The sequence below is a fragment of the Gopherus flavomarginatus genome, chromosome 7 (genome assembly GCF_025201925.1).
Source record: "Gopherus flavomarginatus isolate rGopFla2 chromosome 7, rGopFla2.mat.asm, whole genome shotgun sequence".
Taxonomy (NCBI): domain Eukaryota; kingdom Metazoa; phylum Chordata; order Testudines; family Testudinidae; genus Gopherus; species Gopherus flavomarginatus.
This window is the reverse complement of record NC_066623.1, coordinates 81,441,441-81,459,144: the sequence shown is the minus strand read 5'-3', so window position 1 is coordinate 81,459,144 and position 17,704 is coordinate 81,441,441. Positions and strand designations below refer to the sequence as shown.

At 42.8% G+C, this 17,704-nt stretch overlaps 1 protein-coding gene across 1 annotated transcript in view; it reads right to left on the bottom strand.

Annotated features, from left to right (window-relative positions):
• CNN3 (calponin 3) overlaps positions 1-17,419 on the bottom strand; it is a 42,676-nt gene extending 25,257 nt beyond the window's left edge. Inside the window, exon 1 of the mRNA XM_050960980.1 lies at positions 17,240-17,419. Within this exon, the coding sequence (XP_050816937.1) occupies positions 17,240-17,296 (57 nt within the window). The 5' untranslated portion in view covers positions 17,297-17,419. The remainder of the gene's footprint in view (positions 1-17,239) is intronic.
• Positions 17,420-17,704: the final 285 nt, after the last annotated feature.

The window sequence follows — 17,704 nt, the reverse complement described above, 5'->3', positions numbered from 1 at the left end:
CAAGTGGCGGTAGCAGAGTCAATGGGGGGGAGCCACAGCCGTCAATCCCGTGCCATGAGGATGGGAGGTAAGTCAAAATAACATACGTCGACTTCAGCTACGCTATTCCCGTAGTTGAAGTTACATATCTTACATTGACACACCCCTTCCCTCCCTCCCGTGTAGACCAGGCCTACATTTTTGAAGTGCTACTGCAGCTCAGTTAACTCACGATTAACTAAAAAAATTTAACTGCGATGAAAAAAATTAATCACAGTTTTAATACCAATTGAAATATATTAAATATTTTTCTACATTTTCAAATATATTGATTTTAATTACAACACAGAATACAAAGTGTACACTGGTCACTTTATATTTTTATTACAAATATTTGCACTGTAAAAATGATGAAGTATTTTTTCAACTCACCTCATAGAAGTACTTCAGCGTAATCTCTTTATCGTGAAAGTTGAATTTACAAATGTAGAATTATGTACCAAAAAACTGCATTCAAAAATAAAACAATGTAAAACTTTAGAGTCTACAAGTGCACTCAGTCATACTTCTTGTTCAGCCAATCGCTAAGACAAACAAGTTTGTTGACATTTATGGGAGATAATGCTGCCCACTTGTCACTTTCTGGTAACATTGTAAATAAGAACCTGCGTTCGCATGGGATTTTTGTAGGCAGCTCTGCAAGGTATTTATGTGCCAGATGTTCGAAACATGAAGGGGCATACGGATGTTTAGGTCACCATTCCAGAGGACATGCTTCCATGCTGATGACGCTCATTAAAAAAATAATGTGTTAATTAAATTTGTGACTGAACTCCTTGGGGGAGAATTTTGTCTTCAGCTCTGTTTTAACATTCTGCCATATATATCATGTTATAGTAGTCTCGGATGATGACTCAGCACATGTTGTTCATTTTAAGAACACTTTCACTGCAGATGTGGCAAAACACAAAGAAGGTACAAGTGAGAGATTTCTAAAGGTAGCTACAGCACTGGATCCAAGGTTTAATAACCTGAAGTGCCCTTCAAAATTTGAGAGGGTCGAGGAGTGGAGCATGCTTTCAGAAGTCTTAAAAGAGCAACACTCCAATGTGGAAACTACAGAACACGAACCATCAAAAAAGAAAATTAACTTTCTGCTGTTGGCATCTGACTCAGAGGATGAAAATGAACATGCATCACTCTGCACTGCTTTGGACTGTTATCGAGCAGAACCTGTCATCAGCATGGACACATGTCCCCTGAAATGGTGGTTAAAGCATGAAGGGACATATGAATCTTTAGCACATGTGGCATGTAAATATCTTGCAATGCTCGCTACAACAATGCCATGCAAATGCCTGTTCTGACTTCCAGGTGATACTATAAACAAGAAGCAGGCAGCATTATCTCCCGCAAATGTAAACAAACTTGTTTGTCTGAGTCATTGGTTGAACAAAAAATAGGACTGGGTGAACTTGTAGGCTGTAGTTTTACATTGCTTTATTTTTGAATGCAGTTTCTTTTGTACATAATTCTACATCTGTAAGTTCAAATTTCATGATAAAGATATTGCACTACAGTACTTGTATTAGGTGAATTGAAAAATACTATTTCTTTTGTTTTTAACAGTGCAAATATTTGTAATAAAAAATATAAAGTGAGCACTGTACACTTTGTATTGTGTTGTAATTGAAATAAATATATCTGAAAATGCAGAAAAGATCCAGAATACCATTTAAATATTTTTTATTAACAGTGCAATTAATCACATGATTAATTAGGATTAATTTTTAATTGCTTGACAGCCCTACTAGTATAAAATGGTCCAAGACACCAGCCCCCTTGAGTCTGTGTGCTTTACATTAGCAGTACATTTAAAAATTGTGCTCACCTGACTTCTAGAAAACTACCACCAACAGTAACTCCCCAATCGTTTCTTCTTGTAACCCCTGATTTGGGTTACAAATTCACCATAGCTCATATCCCCATTTTTCTGAATTTCCCCAAATCTCTTCCTATATGCCAGCCATGACAACACAACAGGCCCAATGGTGTTTGGCACCTGTAATCCCTTTTCATCCAGAACCCAATGATAACAGCTGATTAAAATGACTCAGACACACCTTCTTCAAAACAGGTATTTATTCACCGAAAGGGTACATAACATGTGGAGCAAATGAATAAAATTCTCACTGACAATAGCTTTGTCTCTGTCAATTTCATTTCCTGTTTGTTTCCTTCTAACATCCTCCTTTGATTTAACTCCATGCAGTCACACAGAACACAAATCAAGCAGGCAAACTGAGGTACATATGATAGCCATTTTAAAAAAAAAAAAAAGAAAAGAAAAACCGCACAGTAGACCCCAAGTCACGGTTCTTAAAATTTGACCTCCTGTCTTGAAACCATGCCCCTACAATCTGCTTGAAAGACTGGATGACTGCACATAAACGGCAGATCAAGGCAGCTCCCAGGCAGCTAGTAGTCCTCTGCTGTAACACTGTCTGTGTCAAGAACACGCCCCCTTCTAGAATCCAAAAGATGGGAAGAAAAACACAAACCAGTCCACCAAATAGAGGAATGAGCAATTTAACTGCTGGGGCCACAGCAATTCTCCACAGGTCAGGACTGCAAGGAAGCTAGAAGAGATGGTGTGACACAGTAAAGAAATGTTGCCTATTAGAACACTTTCCCCTCTCTCCATGCAGGTTTTGGGAGAAAACCCTCAACTCCATACACAGAAATTCCCTGCAACCAAGCCTCTTCTCCACTCTTCAGCCAGTTTCCTGGTGGGAGTGTAGTTGCCCATTCAAGTCCAAGATATGTAGTCTCCTTTCTCCAGGGAGTGAGAAAAGCTTATTCATCAGCTGCTTCAGACCCTTATGATCCTTTTTGCTCCACCCTCTGCTCCCTCAGCACCTGACAGACTTGGGAGGCTATATTCACCTGCCACCTTAAGAATCTGCTTCTGCCTCTGTATCCCATGGTGAATCCCTGTAGGGTTTAAGAATAGGGGGAAATGGAAAAGAAGTGTTTTCTTAACCCTGTTGTCCCTAAAGACATTGTCCAGTGCCTGATAATATTCTGGATCTGCCCATTACAGTACATCATTAGGTCTGCATCCAGGAAAGCTCTCTTAACACAGTCATAAGAAGATCTAAAATTAAATTACTTTTAAATAAATAAATAAATGACACCAGCAGGGTCTCTTACCAGTAAGGTAAAATTAATTATAGTTCATCACTTAATTTTTGGGACAATAATTCCTTTTATATAATGGATTATGCATCATCTGACAGATTCTGAATAACCAACATCTGCTTCCCAGGACAAAGATTTCCTGAAAACAGTTGAAGTAACTTCTATACAGTTAGTTACTTGTATTTTAAACTATTTTCCTTTGCTGATACCCTGTCTTTACTTATACAATAGATTCCACTGAACAGCAACCTATTAACTTTCCTTCAATAGAAACATTTTGCCTGGAATTATCCAGCTGACTAGAATGTTAATTGGTCTAGTTATTGGTAACATGTTTGCTGTTTATTGGCAATTCTATTATGTGCCATGCAGCTTTCTGGGTCCCTGGCTCCTTCACTCCATGTGGAAAGCATGGCCACAGGTAGGTCTGTGGCATTAAATCCAGGGATGAACGCACCAGGATGTGCCAAGCCCAGGCCCCAGGGTAGATTCTGGGCAGGGCAGCAGCAGGGAGTGGGGCTGCTACCCTGATGCCAGGGCTTTCTACAAGGAGTGGGGGCACTGGAGGCCCATGGGACTGAATGGTATCTCTGGGCTCTCCAGGCTGCATCCTCTGCTAGCACCAGGAGCCAGGACTCCATGCATCTTAGCACTTCCATCCCTGGCTTTAATCCCCCGTTCCCTTGTAAAGCAGGTATACGGGGCTGCAGCTAGGGAAGGAAGCACTGGGAGCTGCCGAGCCCAGGCCCTCTGTGCCAGCACATGATAAAAACACAGAGTGCAGGGAGAGAGAGGTACCAGGCAGCCCCAATTATTTTTTCTCTGGCTGCAACCTAGAAGGAAGCCCTGGGACATGCCATGCAGCAGCCGCAAGCAGTTTGCGCTGCTGCAGCCATGGAAGACATGTCCTAGTGCTTCATACCCTGGACACAAACTGGCAAATCTCCTTTTTACTTATTAGCAACTACCTATTACTGGCAACTTTTAACCATCCACTAAGGGGGTGTTAATAAGTGGAGTCTACTGTAGAATCTACTGTTAATAAGTAGAATCTACTCTAGATGGATTTATATAAAGCACTAGGAATTCTAAAGTTGATACTGATCTTTTTCAACCTAATAAATGAAAACTCAGTCACTGTCACCTCACCATATCACTGATTTCATATTACAATGATCTGTAGTCTGACGCTATCTATTTGTATATAGTCTCTTCAGCGGTTCTCAAACTATGGATCAGGACCTCAAGTGGGTTGGGACCACATTTTAATGAGGTCGCCAAGGCTTGCTTAGACTTTCTTGGGCCCAAAACCGAAGCCCAAGCCCCACCACCTGGGGCTGAAGCCAAAGCCCAAGCCTCACCACCTGGGGTCAAAGCTGAAGCCTAAGGGCTTCAGCCCTGGGCAGCTGGGCTTACGTTACAGGCCTCCTGCCTGGGGCTGAAACCCTTCGACTTTGGCTTTGGCCCCCAGCTCAGGCTGGTGAGGCTCAGGGTTTGCCCATCCCCACCCAGGGCAGCAGGCTTGGGCAGGCTTAGGCTACAGTCCCGCCTCCTGGGGTCATGCAGTAATTTTTGTTGTTGAAGGGGGTCTTGGTCCAATGAAGTCTGAGAATCCCTGGTCTACATTAAACCATCTTCATTAATCCTATGGGGTTGGGCATGCTTAGCCCAAAAAAACCCATATGCTGCAGGCAGTGGCACTCTTCAACCCAACAGTTCTGAAACAATATAGTAGAAAGCACTACACTCATGGTAGTGCCATATTTCAGATGAAGTATAAAATGAAAGCCCTCGTCATTTGTCCTCTGAAAGTTTCATGATCCCTTTTATAGGGTTAAATGTGTGCTGGGTAGTATCTTGGCCAAACGCCGCATTAATTAGTTACATTTTGCCTTCCAAATTTCCCCATCTTTCAAGAAAACAGCTCTTTACTTCATCCTAACCTGATGTCACTGGCTGTTCTGCTGTTAAAGTGCATTCTATTTCAGAAGGGTTGCATTTCAATGTTCGTTTTTATACTTTATCTAATGTGCTTTGGGTACCCTTTTTTATTTAAAAGGGTACGATTGAGAAACAGGATACAAGTCTTTTTTCTAACTTTAAGAACGGCCATACTGGGTCAGACCAATGGTCTGTCTAGCCCAGTACCCTGTCTTCCGACAGTGGCCAAAGCCAGGTGCTTCAGAGGTACTGAACAGAACAGGTAATCATCAAATGACCCATCCCCTGGTTGTTCACTCCCAGCTTCTGGCAATCAGAGTCTAGCGCATGGGGTTGAGTCTCTGACCATCTTGGCTAATAGCCACTGATGTACCTATCCATGAACTTATTTAATTCTTTTGAACCCCATTATAGTTTTGGCCTTCAAGCATCCCCTGGCAATGAGTTCCATAGGTTGACTGTGCATCATGTGAAGTACTTTTTCCTTTGGTTTGTTTTAAACCTGCTTCCTATTAATTTCATTGCATAACCCCAGGGTTCTTGTGTTACGTGAAGGAGTACATAACACTTCCTTATTCATGTTCTCCACATCCTTCTCAATTTTATAGACCTCTTTCATATCCCTTCTTAGTTATCTCTTTTCCAAACTGAAAAATCCCAGTCTTTTTAAACTCGCCTCATACAGAAGCTGTTCCACATCCTTAATCATTTTTGTTGCCCTACTCTGTACCTTTTCCAATTCTAATAGGTTTTTTGAGATGGGGTGACCAGAACTGCATGCAATATTCATGGTTTGGGTGTACCACGGATTTATATAGTAGCATTATGATCTTTTATCTTATTTTAATATCTACTTTCTTGAAGACAATCACCCCTATTCACTAACTGTATTTAGACTAGACCACTGCTGCAATACAAAGTTTCCTAAAACAAAATCTTCACAACAGAAGAAAAAGCCATTTAGTCAGGTATGCTCAGACTACATCTTCTGTGTGGAATTAAAATCTGTATACGATACTTGAAGTTTAATTTACTCATTCGTCAACATAATGCTCTTTTGAAAACTCTTTACTGCCAAGTTCCTTCAGCATAACTAAAACCTTTATGTTTTGGTATCTATTATAAAATGTTAAATCCAGTCATGTCTGCTAGAGATAAAATGAGCTTTTGTGGAAACAACCAAAGATTATTGGTTTTTAGTATCTGCTATACAGGAGGTTTCTGCATTGATTTCAGAAATTGCAACAAACTGTAGTGCAGCTTTAAATATTTATAGAATTTAAAAAATGTATTTTGTTGCAGAGAAACTTCATCAGATTATTTGGTCAGTGAACATATTGTCACACAACACAAACTTAAAACATACTGTTAAAAAAAATCAAAACTCCAAAAGTGAATTTATAGTCTCAAACAGTTACACATGACGTCGGGTTGAGGCAGAACAGTGTACAGTGTTTAGAATGAACTACTTGTAAAGTATTTTTTAGCAAAAAGGTTTTAAAGGGAAGAAAGTGATTTTTCACATGATCTCACTTAGAAAAAATCTGTTTCAAATTGCCCTACGTGTCCTGGCCTCCAGCCTGTTTTATTGGAAGCCTTTCCTGTACAGTTCCATAGGGGATAGGAATCTCTCTAAAAAATTTTCCTTAAAAGGATATGTTAGATGCACTCTGTATACGGCATTACATAGCTACAGAAGCTAACAGTTCTGAATATAGAAACGCTTCTATCCTTTATATTCAAAGGCAGGTTACTCTAAAAAATTAAGAGATGTCTTTTGACTTAAGATGCTCACAGATAAAGGTGAGAGAAAATCAAATTCACTGAAACTTCACTGGCATGAAACAATGAATGATTTAGTCATCCCCTTATGGTATTGATATGGCATCAAGAATGTAGCAAAATTTTCTCTAAAATTTCAAAATAAAATCACACTGACATTGCATTCAAAACAACTTCAGCTGTACATTTTAGCAAGCAATCATTACTGAAATGCAAGTTACACCTGTTTAATTCAGAGACCCCCAATCCCACGTCCTCAGCTTGGTTCAACCAAGACTCAGGCAAATTGTCTTTCCCGCATTCTTAATTCAAACAGTCTTATGATGCATACAATAAGTGCATGCAGTTAACTTTTCTGTACGTTACTAGATTATTGGATGATGACCTCAGCAAGCTTCATATTCTTCCATTACTGACAGTTTCAGTAAAGACTTTGAGGGACTAGTCAAATGAATAGTTAAGTTATTGCAATAAACATTACATTTCTTTTATTGGACGAGTAATTATTTTGTTAAAACTTAAGTACATATTGGTCATCTAAAGGAGTAAGGAGTTCAATATTTCAAATCAGAGTCCATAGGAGTTCAAAACGGTCAGTTCTTCAAGAGACTTTTTTTTAATTAAGGAAACCTCATGACACCAAAACTGTGGTTTATTCAATGATTGGCTGAATCTTTCTGGGAAAAATCAAACTGTTTAGAAACTTAATTCTGATTGTCTGTCCTATACTGGCAACCTTAAGAACTTTACAGTCACCATTTTTACTATGTCCAACTCAAGTGTCCCTCAACAATTTCAGGAATTGTTTGATAATTCTATTAATTAATGTAGGGTGTGATACTAATAAGGCTCTTTGTACTCTTCAAATCTGTGAAGTTCCTATTTATTTCATTTCAAATGAGATTAGTCTTTGGCTCAGCACAAACATTGCTACATTGCTCTGGCCAGACAGTAGGGTGTCACAACATGAGTGTAATCACAAATATGGGTCATCAACTCTGAACGCCAACCAGCTTTTGCTACAACTGGCTCAGTACTTTATAGTAGGTCTGGTTCATATATTAACATTCTAGTATTAAACATTTATAGGAGTACCCAAAGGCATTCAGAATTGGGGTCCCATTGTATTTAGACAGTAGCCAGCAAAAAGTGGCCATCTGGTAAGTTCTCTGGAACATCTAAAAAAGACAAGGATAGACAATGGGTTGGAGTCAGAGATATCCATGCAAAGGAACATGGTGGAGATTGACAAAACATGTAACTAATGAAATCATGCCAATGTGAGGTTCTTTCTAATGGTGGTAAAGTGAAGGGTGAAATGAAATGGCATGGCAGGAACAGGGGAGGTAGTAGTAGTTGATTAAGATAAAGGAAGGCAGCGGACAGAGTGGTCATTTCTCATCACCTGCCAAGTTGTAGTCAGCAGGAAGATTTCTGTAAGCATAGTGGGCAGAAGTGAGTTTTAAGGAAGTATTTGAAGGGGAGTAAAGTAGTGTCTGAACCATTTTTTTTCCCCAGGAATTTCCTATACATGAGGGGCAGCATGAGAAAAAGCACAACGGTGTACAAAGGAAAAGCTGACTGATGGGCAGTAAAAACTAGAAACTGAGTGGAGCAAAGGTTGACGTTACAATTAAAAACTCTCCTTTGCTGTGCTGCCTATGCAAAACTTGACAATGGATAGGCCACTGATATCACTTCCCATCATTCTGAGCAATACAATAACTCCTCACTTAAAGTCGTCCTGGTTAACGTTGTTACATTGCTGATCAATTAAGAGAACATGCTCGTTTTAAAGTTGTGCAATGCTCCTTTATAACATGGTTTGGCAGTCACCTGCTTTGTCCACTGCTTGCAGAAAAAGCAGCCCGTTGGAGCTAGCTGGTGGGGGCTTGGAACCAGGGTGGACCGGCAGCCCCCGTATCAGCTCCCAGCTCCCCTAAATTCCCTGTGTGGCAGCCGCCCAGCAGGCTTTCAATTGCCGGGCAGCTCAGCTGTCCTCCCCACACTGCTGTGCGCTGCTCCTGCCCTCTGCCTTGGAGCTGCTCCTGGGAGCCTCCTGCTTGCTGTGCAGGGGGAGGTGTCCAGTGCACTATTACTGAAAAATTGCTTACATTCTCACTTTTAACATATATAATTATAAAATAAATCAACTGGAATATAAATATTGGACTTACATTTCAGTGTACAGTATATAGAGCAGTATAAACAAGTCATCTGTATGAAATTTTAGTTTGTACTGACTTAACTAGTGATTTTTATGTAGCCTGTGGTAAAACTAGGCAAATATGCAGATGAATTGATGTATCCCCTGGAAGACCTCTGGATACTCCCATGAGTATCCATATCCCTGATTGAGACCTACTGTTCTAAATCATCCCCAATTTCCAATAAAACTTTTACTACCCCTGCTCTAAGCCAACAGAAATGAGCTCTCTCGTTTACTTGGCTACAACTGCTTGAGGGGGCTGGAGTAATTAAGTCAAAAGGAGAAGCTCTCCCACCAACATAGAACTGTCTATACCAGCGCTTAGGTCAGTGTAGCTTACATCACTCAGAGGGGTGGGTTATTCACACCCCTGAGCGATGTAACTTATACCAACCTAAGCTGTAGTGTGTACACAGCCTAAGAATAGAAAGAGTGAAAGTGACTAGTTAGGATATTCTATGTAAGCTACATTACTCTGACAATTCATTTGTTTAGCTACATGGACCTGTGGAAATTCACCTTAACGTCAAGTCAGAAAATATACACGAACTTTTAACATTAGTGATATAAATGTATATAATTAGTGCACATACTTTGGACAGTGTCAGCTAACTGCATTAATAGAATGCAAACTTAACTATGGAGTCACTATACGACCACGATATCTACATTTTGTAACCTGTTTCTTGCTGAATCATTCTCTCCAAGAATATGCTTATAATTCTGCATCACTCCTTCACTGCACTCAAATATTGCACACTGCTACACTTCCACTAAAGTGAATAAAAATGCTCTGGTCAATATTCCATAATCCCTATGTATCAGTTAATGCAGAGAATGCTTAGGAGTTAACTGCTAATAGGGACAATATAGAGACACTTACGATTAATAGATACAAATATTAGGGACAAAATAGAGACACACCATTAATAGATACGAATATTAGATTTAGAGAAGTCACCTAACAAATCACAAAGATACTTTACAGCCACAGAATTATTTCCACCGTAATGCCCTATTACCAAAAAGTTTGGAGTTTAAGTATTTCAATTCCTTTCACACATGGATCCAGAGAGTTTGTTTCCCAAGGAACTATGAAACTACAGAATTGAGACAAGGAGTAATTTTTTTAGTATTAAACATCAGTTTGATTGTGAGTAACTAGTAAATGTTTATCCATTTAAAAAGCTACTGTCAGATGACAATAATGAGACTTGATTCCAGTTATTTGATCATAAGAACATCACATCACTACATACTCTGAAATATCTTTGGGTTTTATAAAGGAATATTGCACTCAATTTGTAATCTCTTTTACAAAGAGTTCTACTATGATGGCAGATTTAATTTATTCTCCATACAAAGGAAACAAAAAGACTTGGTCTATAATTCAAACTGAAAATGTTTGAATTTTAACATTGTAATTAAGATATTCAGATCGTTTGCATGTTTTATAGGTGTTAACATACGCATTTACCTCACACAATGGAGGGACAAACTAGACTGCAGAAATCCTACATTTTTAGATCACCTCTGCAGAAGATCTCCTATGCCTTTGCACACACTCATCCAGAGAGACAACAATATGAGCACAGTGAGGGCATGTCTACATTTACCTCCGGAGTGATCAATCCAGCGGGGGTTGATTTATCGCGTCTAGGGAAGACATGATAAATCAACCACTGAGCGCTCTCCTGTCGACTCCGGTACTCCACCGGAGCGAGAAGCGTAGCCGGAGTCAACAGGGGAGCGTCAGTCAACTTCTCGCAGTGAAGACACTAAGTAGATCTAAATATGTTGACTTCAGCTATGTTACTCAAGTAGCTGAAGTTGTATAACTTAGATCGATCCCCCCCACTAGTGAAGACTAGGCCTCAAACCTACATGCTATTCATTTTCATTACACTCCTCTAGGTGATGCTACTAGAGATGTACTGTGTGCAGCAGCACATATGCAATCCTCTGTTGCTATAAGAACATTAGGCAAGGCAACTGAAACAGAACATGGAAGCAGAAGTATATATAGTGTGGGAGGAGAAGGAAAAAGATATACAAAAGCATATATTTTATCTTTTAAATAAGTAGAGCAACGATATTTGAGTTTCGGTGAAGGTGAGGGAGAGGAAAGAGGGCCAACCAGTCCAGCTGGAGGCACCCAAGACTCTAACCCACTCCTAAATCACTAACCCTAAAGCTTCAAAAAGAAACTCCTAAGTAGGTAACAAAAATAAAAATTGTAAGTTTAAATATTCAGAAAAAGATCACTTGTGGGCAAAGAACTGAATTCAAGGTTGTGTTTTCCCTACAATAACTGAAGACATCACAACCTAAAAAATTCTCTATCAGCTGTTGCAGGAGAAACAAAGTCAAACGTCTTGGCATTATTCAGCCCAAATTTTCACTTAAACTCCTTCAAGTTTTCTCCTTGGGAGAGAGGCAGAGGCAATGTTCCACTCCTGCACACTTTCAAAATGGAGAAGATTTTTTATTTCCAAGCTTCTTTTAGCTACCAATCTCTAACTTAAAATTAAAACAATTCACACACACCCCTGCATCCTTGCACTTGCCCTTTCAAGGTCACAGCTGCAGAGAGGATAACTGAAGCTTAGTATCGTTCACATGGGTCAGAAAGACCCATGTGTCAATTTCCTGCTGGAACTGATGGTTTTTGCCAAGCAAAGTATGGAAAGTGGCAGCAAGACAGGATTGGGCAAAATACGGCCCGGGGACCATATGACATTTTAATCTGGCCCTCAAGCTCCTACCGGCTAGCAGGAGTGGAGGCCTGTCCTGTTCCGGCACTCCAGCCAGGGAGTGGAGTCGGGGACTTGCCCCGCTCCGCATGTGCCATGGCTCTGCATGACTCCTGGGAGCAGCGGCATGTCCTCCTTCCGGCTCCTACAAGTAGGGGCAGCCAGCGGGCTCTGTGTGCTGCCCCCGCAGCTCCCATTGGCTGGGAACCAGGGCCAATGGGAGCTGCAGGGGTGGCACCTGCGGACGGGGCAGCGTACAGAGCTGCCCAGCCGCGCCTCTGCGTAGGAGCCGGAGGAGGAACATGCCACTGCTTCTGGGAACTGCTTGAGGTAACCACCACCCAGAGCCTGCACCCCGACCCCCTTCTGTGCCCCAACCTCCTGCCCCAGCCCCGATCCCCCTCCTAACCCTTTGGTCCCAGCCCAGAGAACCCTCCTGCACCCCCAACCCCTCATCCCCAGTCCCATCACAGAGACTGCACTCCCAGCCAGAGCCCTCACCTCCTCCCCTGGCCCCTGCACCCGAATAACCTGTCCCAGCCCACGGCTCCCTCCCACAGCCTGAACTCCTCATTTCTGGCCACACCTCAGAGCCCCTCCCCTCCCCCACAGACTCCTCACCCCCTCCTGCACCCCAACCCCAAAGTTTGTGAGCATTCATGGCCCGCCATACAATTTCTATACCCAGATGCAGCCCTCGGGCCAAAAAGTTGGCCCACCCCTGCAGTAAGACATAGGGAACACAATATCATGCCAAATTTACACACACTCCCCCTAATAAGTTCAACACGCTCCCTTTGTGTCTATTCTTCCTTTCTCGGTTGTGGGAAAAATTAGACAGTCTAAAAGTATAAAAACCCACAACCCCCAGCAGAAAGGAGCAGCAGATATAGCATCTGGATAATGGCATTTGCTGGGGTCTGTCAAAACATCCTAAAAACTTAGATTAGTAAATGCCCATACACCCAGAGATCTCATGCCTTTTGGATACTGAGGATGGGGAAGAGGCTTGCTTTTTTGTTGAAGCGGGGGGAGAGGGGAGGAGAGATTTGAAAGAGATAGGTACATGACCCTGGTCCAGCAAGAAAATAATTCCTCCCTTTCCCCCTACGCTATCTGGCACCTTATGTTTTGCACAAGGTGGAAGCACAGACTCCTGCCAACTGCAAACCATTTCATTTGTAATAGTACACTGAGGGGTAAGTAAAATGTCAGGCAAAGTCTGTATCTTGACTGAGGATAGTTTTATTTGGCCCCCACTTCATTACTGATACCACAGAAATACTCTGTCCAGTCTTTTGAAGGAAACAAAATATGGAATCAATCTTTGTTCTGAGACCTTACCTACACAAAGTTGTAAATAGATTTAAATTGATAAAGTGATTTATAGTCCCTTATATGTGCACTCATTTTGCTTAGAGTACTTTCTATTAGTTTAACTAAAGTCAGTAAGTAATCAACTTAAGCTAACTTGAGAGAAGATACTTGTAAATTGAAACAAAAGCATCCACACAAGAGGGTTGCATGGATTTAACTAACTCCATACAATTTTCTTGTGTAGACAAGACCTCTGAATATCTCTGCTACCACCAATTATAAAGATATCTGTTTGAATGAGGGGAGGAATGTGTTCCATAAAAGAGTCATTATTAGTGAGGTGCTTTGCCTAAGAGGTTAGGAACAAAAGGGAAAAGACAAGTTCTCTCAGAGTAAATATGGAATTAGAGCTTAGTAATGCAGAAAGTAGATGGAGCTTCTGAAGCTCCAAATTACACTTAAAAAAAGACAATCAAATAATGCTTTTGGAGCACCAAGACTGTATTAAAAAAAATCTTACAAACAGAACAGTAACAAATATCTTTTAAAACTGTTACAATGCCAAATAAAATACTAAAGCCAAATCAAGAGACTTCTCTACCCAGCTCAGAAAACCATCAAAACAAGACTAGTATCAAAATTTAAGGAAAAAGAATGTTTGCCATGTGCATGAATATTTTTAGAAAGCATGACTGGAAAGGTGCGACAATACTGGGTCACTAAAGTAAAAAGGATGAATCAAACAACTGATGAACAAAGCTCATTCTCAAAACACAAGAAGTTTTAGGAAAGGACCATCTGGACCTTAGTAGGAGCCATTTCTTCCTGGTCTTCTGGAACTCTACATGAAGGGAAGACCTACAACAGAACCTCAGAGTTATGAACCCCTCAGAAATGGAAGTTATGAATAACTGTGGAATGTTTAACTCTGAACAAAACGTTATGGTTGTTCTTTCAAAAGTTTACAACTGAACATTGACTTAACACAGCTTTGAAACTTCACTATGCAGAAGAAAAATGCGGCTCTTTACTTTTTAGTAGTTTATGTTTAACAGTATGGTTCTGTATTTGCTTCTGGGGGGAGAGGGGGAAGGTCTCTGCCACTGCTGTTGCCTGATTGCATACTTCTGGTTCCAAAGGAGGTGTGTGCTTGACTAGTCAGTTCCTAACTCTCATGTTCATAACTCTGAGGTTCTACTGTACTTCACACACATAAGATTCCTCTTAGGAAAGAAGCTGTAAGACTGGCTGCACTATAATATCTCGTGTTTGAACTCTGCATTAAGGACAAAATTCTGAGAACAGATGCCCAGTGCTACAAAAAGGAGAAATTAACTCCATTCTAAAATCCTTTCTGTTGGTGTTGAGTTGATAGACGTTGCTGGGTGAAGCCACAAGCCAGAATAGAAATCAACCGTTAAGTTGCATATGGAGGGAATCTTTTTGGAAAGACAATCTTATTGAAGAAAGCAGAGAAACCAATTCGTTACTCAGATAACAAGGACTCAGCAAGGTGAAACATTTAAGTCTCTATGGAAATGGGTTCCACAGTTTTATTTACTATTTTAGTATTATGGACTGCAGTCTGACATTCATAGGGCCCACTAGTTTAAGGAAGTTGATGACAATAAGTGGAAGAACGAACACAAAGCTTCTTTACTACTCCATGTACATAACTCACAACTTGTAAAATGATTTCTCTTTTAACAGCCAAGAACCTTAATCAGACAGAAAGGCATTACTTCTTCTAATTAACATGCTCAAATGTTTTACACATTTTACCCTAACCTTACAGGACAAACACAACTCTAGAAATCTAAAAGAAACTCCTTGAAATAGGCATCTGCTTAGCCAGATTCCCCAAGGTTTGTAACTAAACACAATTATGTTAGAAAGTCAATAGCTATCAAGGAAGAAAATTATATTTTGGATATTTTGTAAAATCCGCTATGTATTTTTGGGCTAGTCTTATGTGTAAAATAAACATGCACCCAATGATTCCACTAGACTATAAATCGGTATGAAACAGCGTATTAGAATTTAAGTCAAGTCTGATGGCTGGATTTGGCACTTTACAAACAAGTGAAACAACCAGTTATGAATAAACAACATGGTTGTTGTGTTAGTAGTGTACTTTGTGTTGAAAAGATGTTTGCCTGTGCCAAAACAACTGCTCAGCTCTGAATACTATCATTTAAGATTTGATTTAATGGAATACTAATAAAAGCATCTTTCACAGAGCAGAATAATGGAAAAGAGAGAACAACCAAATCAAAAATAACAGAAGACGACCAGTGAAACGCTGCTCAGAGGTCTAAGGATGTATAGAAGTAGCCATGCTAGTAATGTTAGAACTGTTTTAATATCAAAGCATAGGTACTTTGGGAGGTAGTTTCACACACATTTGGTAAACAGATTAAAATCACTATCAAAAGGAGAAGCAATTGCTGAATTAATATTATCTGTACCATGTGTCTCTGCCATGATTGTACTACTATAGGAACATATTTTATTGTGGCTTAGCTACCACTGGAGCATGCCTTTTTGCACTAGGCAATGAGATGAATGTGATGGTGGCAATCCTGAAATGCTTTACTTTCCCAGGAGAGTAATGGAAACTAAAACCCCAGCAGCAGTAGCTGCTGCAGCCTCACCCTCCCTAGTCCTCCTTTGTGCGTCTCTTCTACCCACTCCCTTTTGGCTGGAGCAGCAGAGGAGACAATGAGCATTCTGTGCACAGCGCCCCCACCACTGGCTGGTCTCTCCTCAGTACCCCATGATGTAATATGATTGGAATGTATCAGAGCTTTGGGCTGGAATTATTGGGAGGAGAGGGGATTTCTCATCCGTTTCCCAGACGAAAGGGTTCACTAATTAACATGGAGACAAATACCACCCAGCTGCTCCTCCACCACCTTTCATACTGTCTGTTTGTATGCAAATCTAATGAAGAGAGTTAAAACCCTAAAAGTTACAAAGGTGAATCAGAAATTTCATCCCCTCAGAAAGTTGCAGACTAGACAGATAGGGGAGGGAGAGTATATGCAAGAGCGGAAAGGCCCTATTGGGGGATGGGGCGGAGAGGTAGATATAGTGGTAAATGAAGGGATAAGCGTGGATGTGGTGGGGGGCACTAGCAGTGATGCAGCCAGGTAAAAGCAATGAGTCGCAATGTTGGCGGAGAAGGATGGCTCTGGCATATTACACATTGATACAAACAGATACATACTACACAAGTCTGCTGCTCCTAGGAAACTCTAGGAGGACACATTAACTTTGAAAACACCCTACTCCTCAGTGTGACAGCGACTTTTACTGACTAGACGAATATGCCCTGAGTGGTCAGGCAGAGTCAGGCATTTTGTCAAGTCCTTAACTTGTGCCAGGGCTTGCCAGGATTGAGCCCTGGCACCTCTAGGCTCAGCAGTTCATGGCCCCGGCTACCCCTGGGCTCGTCGCATCAGTTGTGAAAGTAAACAAAATTGCTTAAGCCCGGGTACCTAACCGCATGAGCCCAGGCTCCTTCATGACACATTAAACACTGCTCGGCTGGCAGGGGGCTGCCCGAGGCGCACCTCACACACGCCACAAACACCAGCAAGGAGCCAGACCCCAGCCACGTAACCCGCAGCATCCCTCGCTCTCCCCACCTCCGCGACGGGGCGGGCCACGGCCTCGCGGAGCGCAGACCAGAGGGGCACCCGCACCAGCCTGCTCCTGCCCGCCCACCCCCCGAGCGAGAGCCCGGGGCGGGCGCACCCCTCTGGCTGCCTGGCCGGTAAGGGAGTCTCGTCCTCCTTTGTCTGGCGCGCCGCACCCGGCTCCGCGGAGGGAGCCCTGCTCCGGGCGGCGACTGCTGCCCCGCGCCCTACCCGGGCGGAGGGAGCGATGGGCGGCGATCACGGCCCCCACCACAGGCGGGCAGAGCAGGCGCAGCGAGGGATGAGGCCGGGCCGGGGAGACAATGAGGGATCCTGCCCCGCGCGGGAAGAGCCCGGCGGGGAGCGAGGAACCCGCCCCTGCCCGCTGGGGGGCGCCCGGCCCCACCGCCCCCTACCTTGTTCTTGACCTCGGCGGAGAGCCCGTACGAGGGGCCCTTGTTGAAGTGAGTCATGGCGGCTGCGGTGGGTCCGTGTTCCCGGCGGGAGGTGGCCGCTCCCTGCGCTCTGCTCGCGGCTCCTGGCTGGGGCTGCTGCGGGGGAACGTCCGGCCCGGCCGCGGCGGAAAGTTCTAGTCCCTCCCCCGGCCGCGGCCCCGCCGCCCCCCGCGCGCAGCCCCCTCCCTCGCCGCCGCCATTGGAGCAGCGCGCGGGCCAATCCGGAGTCCGGACGGGGGGCTTGGTTGGGGCGCGGGCGGGGGCCAGCGGGAGATGCCGGCAGGCGGAGGTGGGTCGGGGACTGGATGCGAGTGGGGAGGTGCAGCGTGGGCACCTGCTGGAGAGAGGGGAGCAGGCGGGACTGGGCGGCAGGGGCAGCACGGGGAGGGGGCAGGTTGGGACTGGTAACAGGAGAGCGGTCTGCTC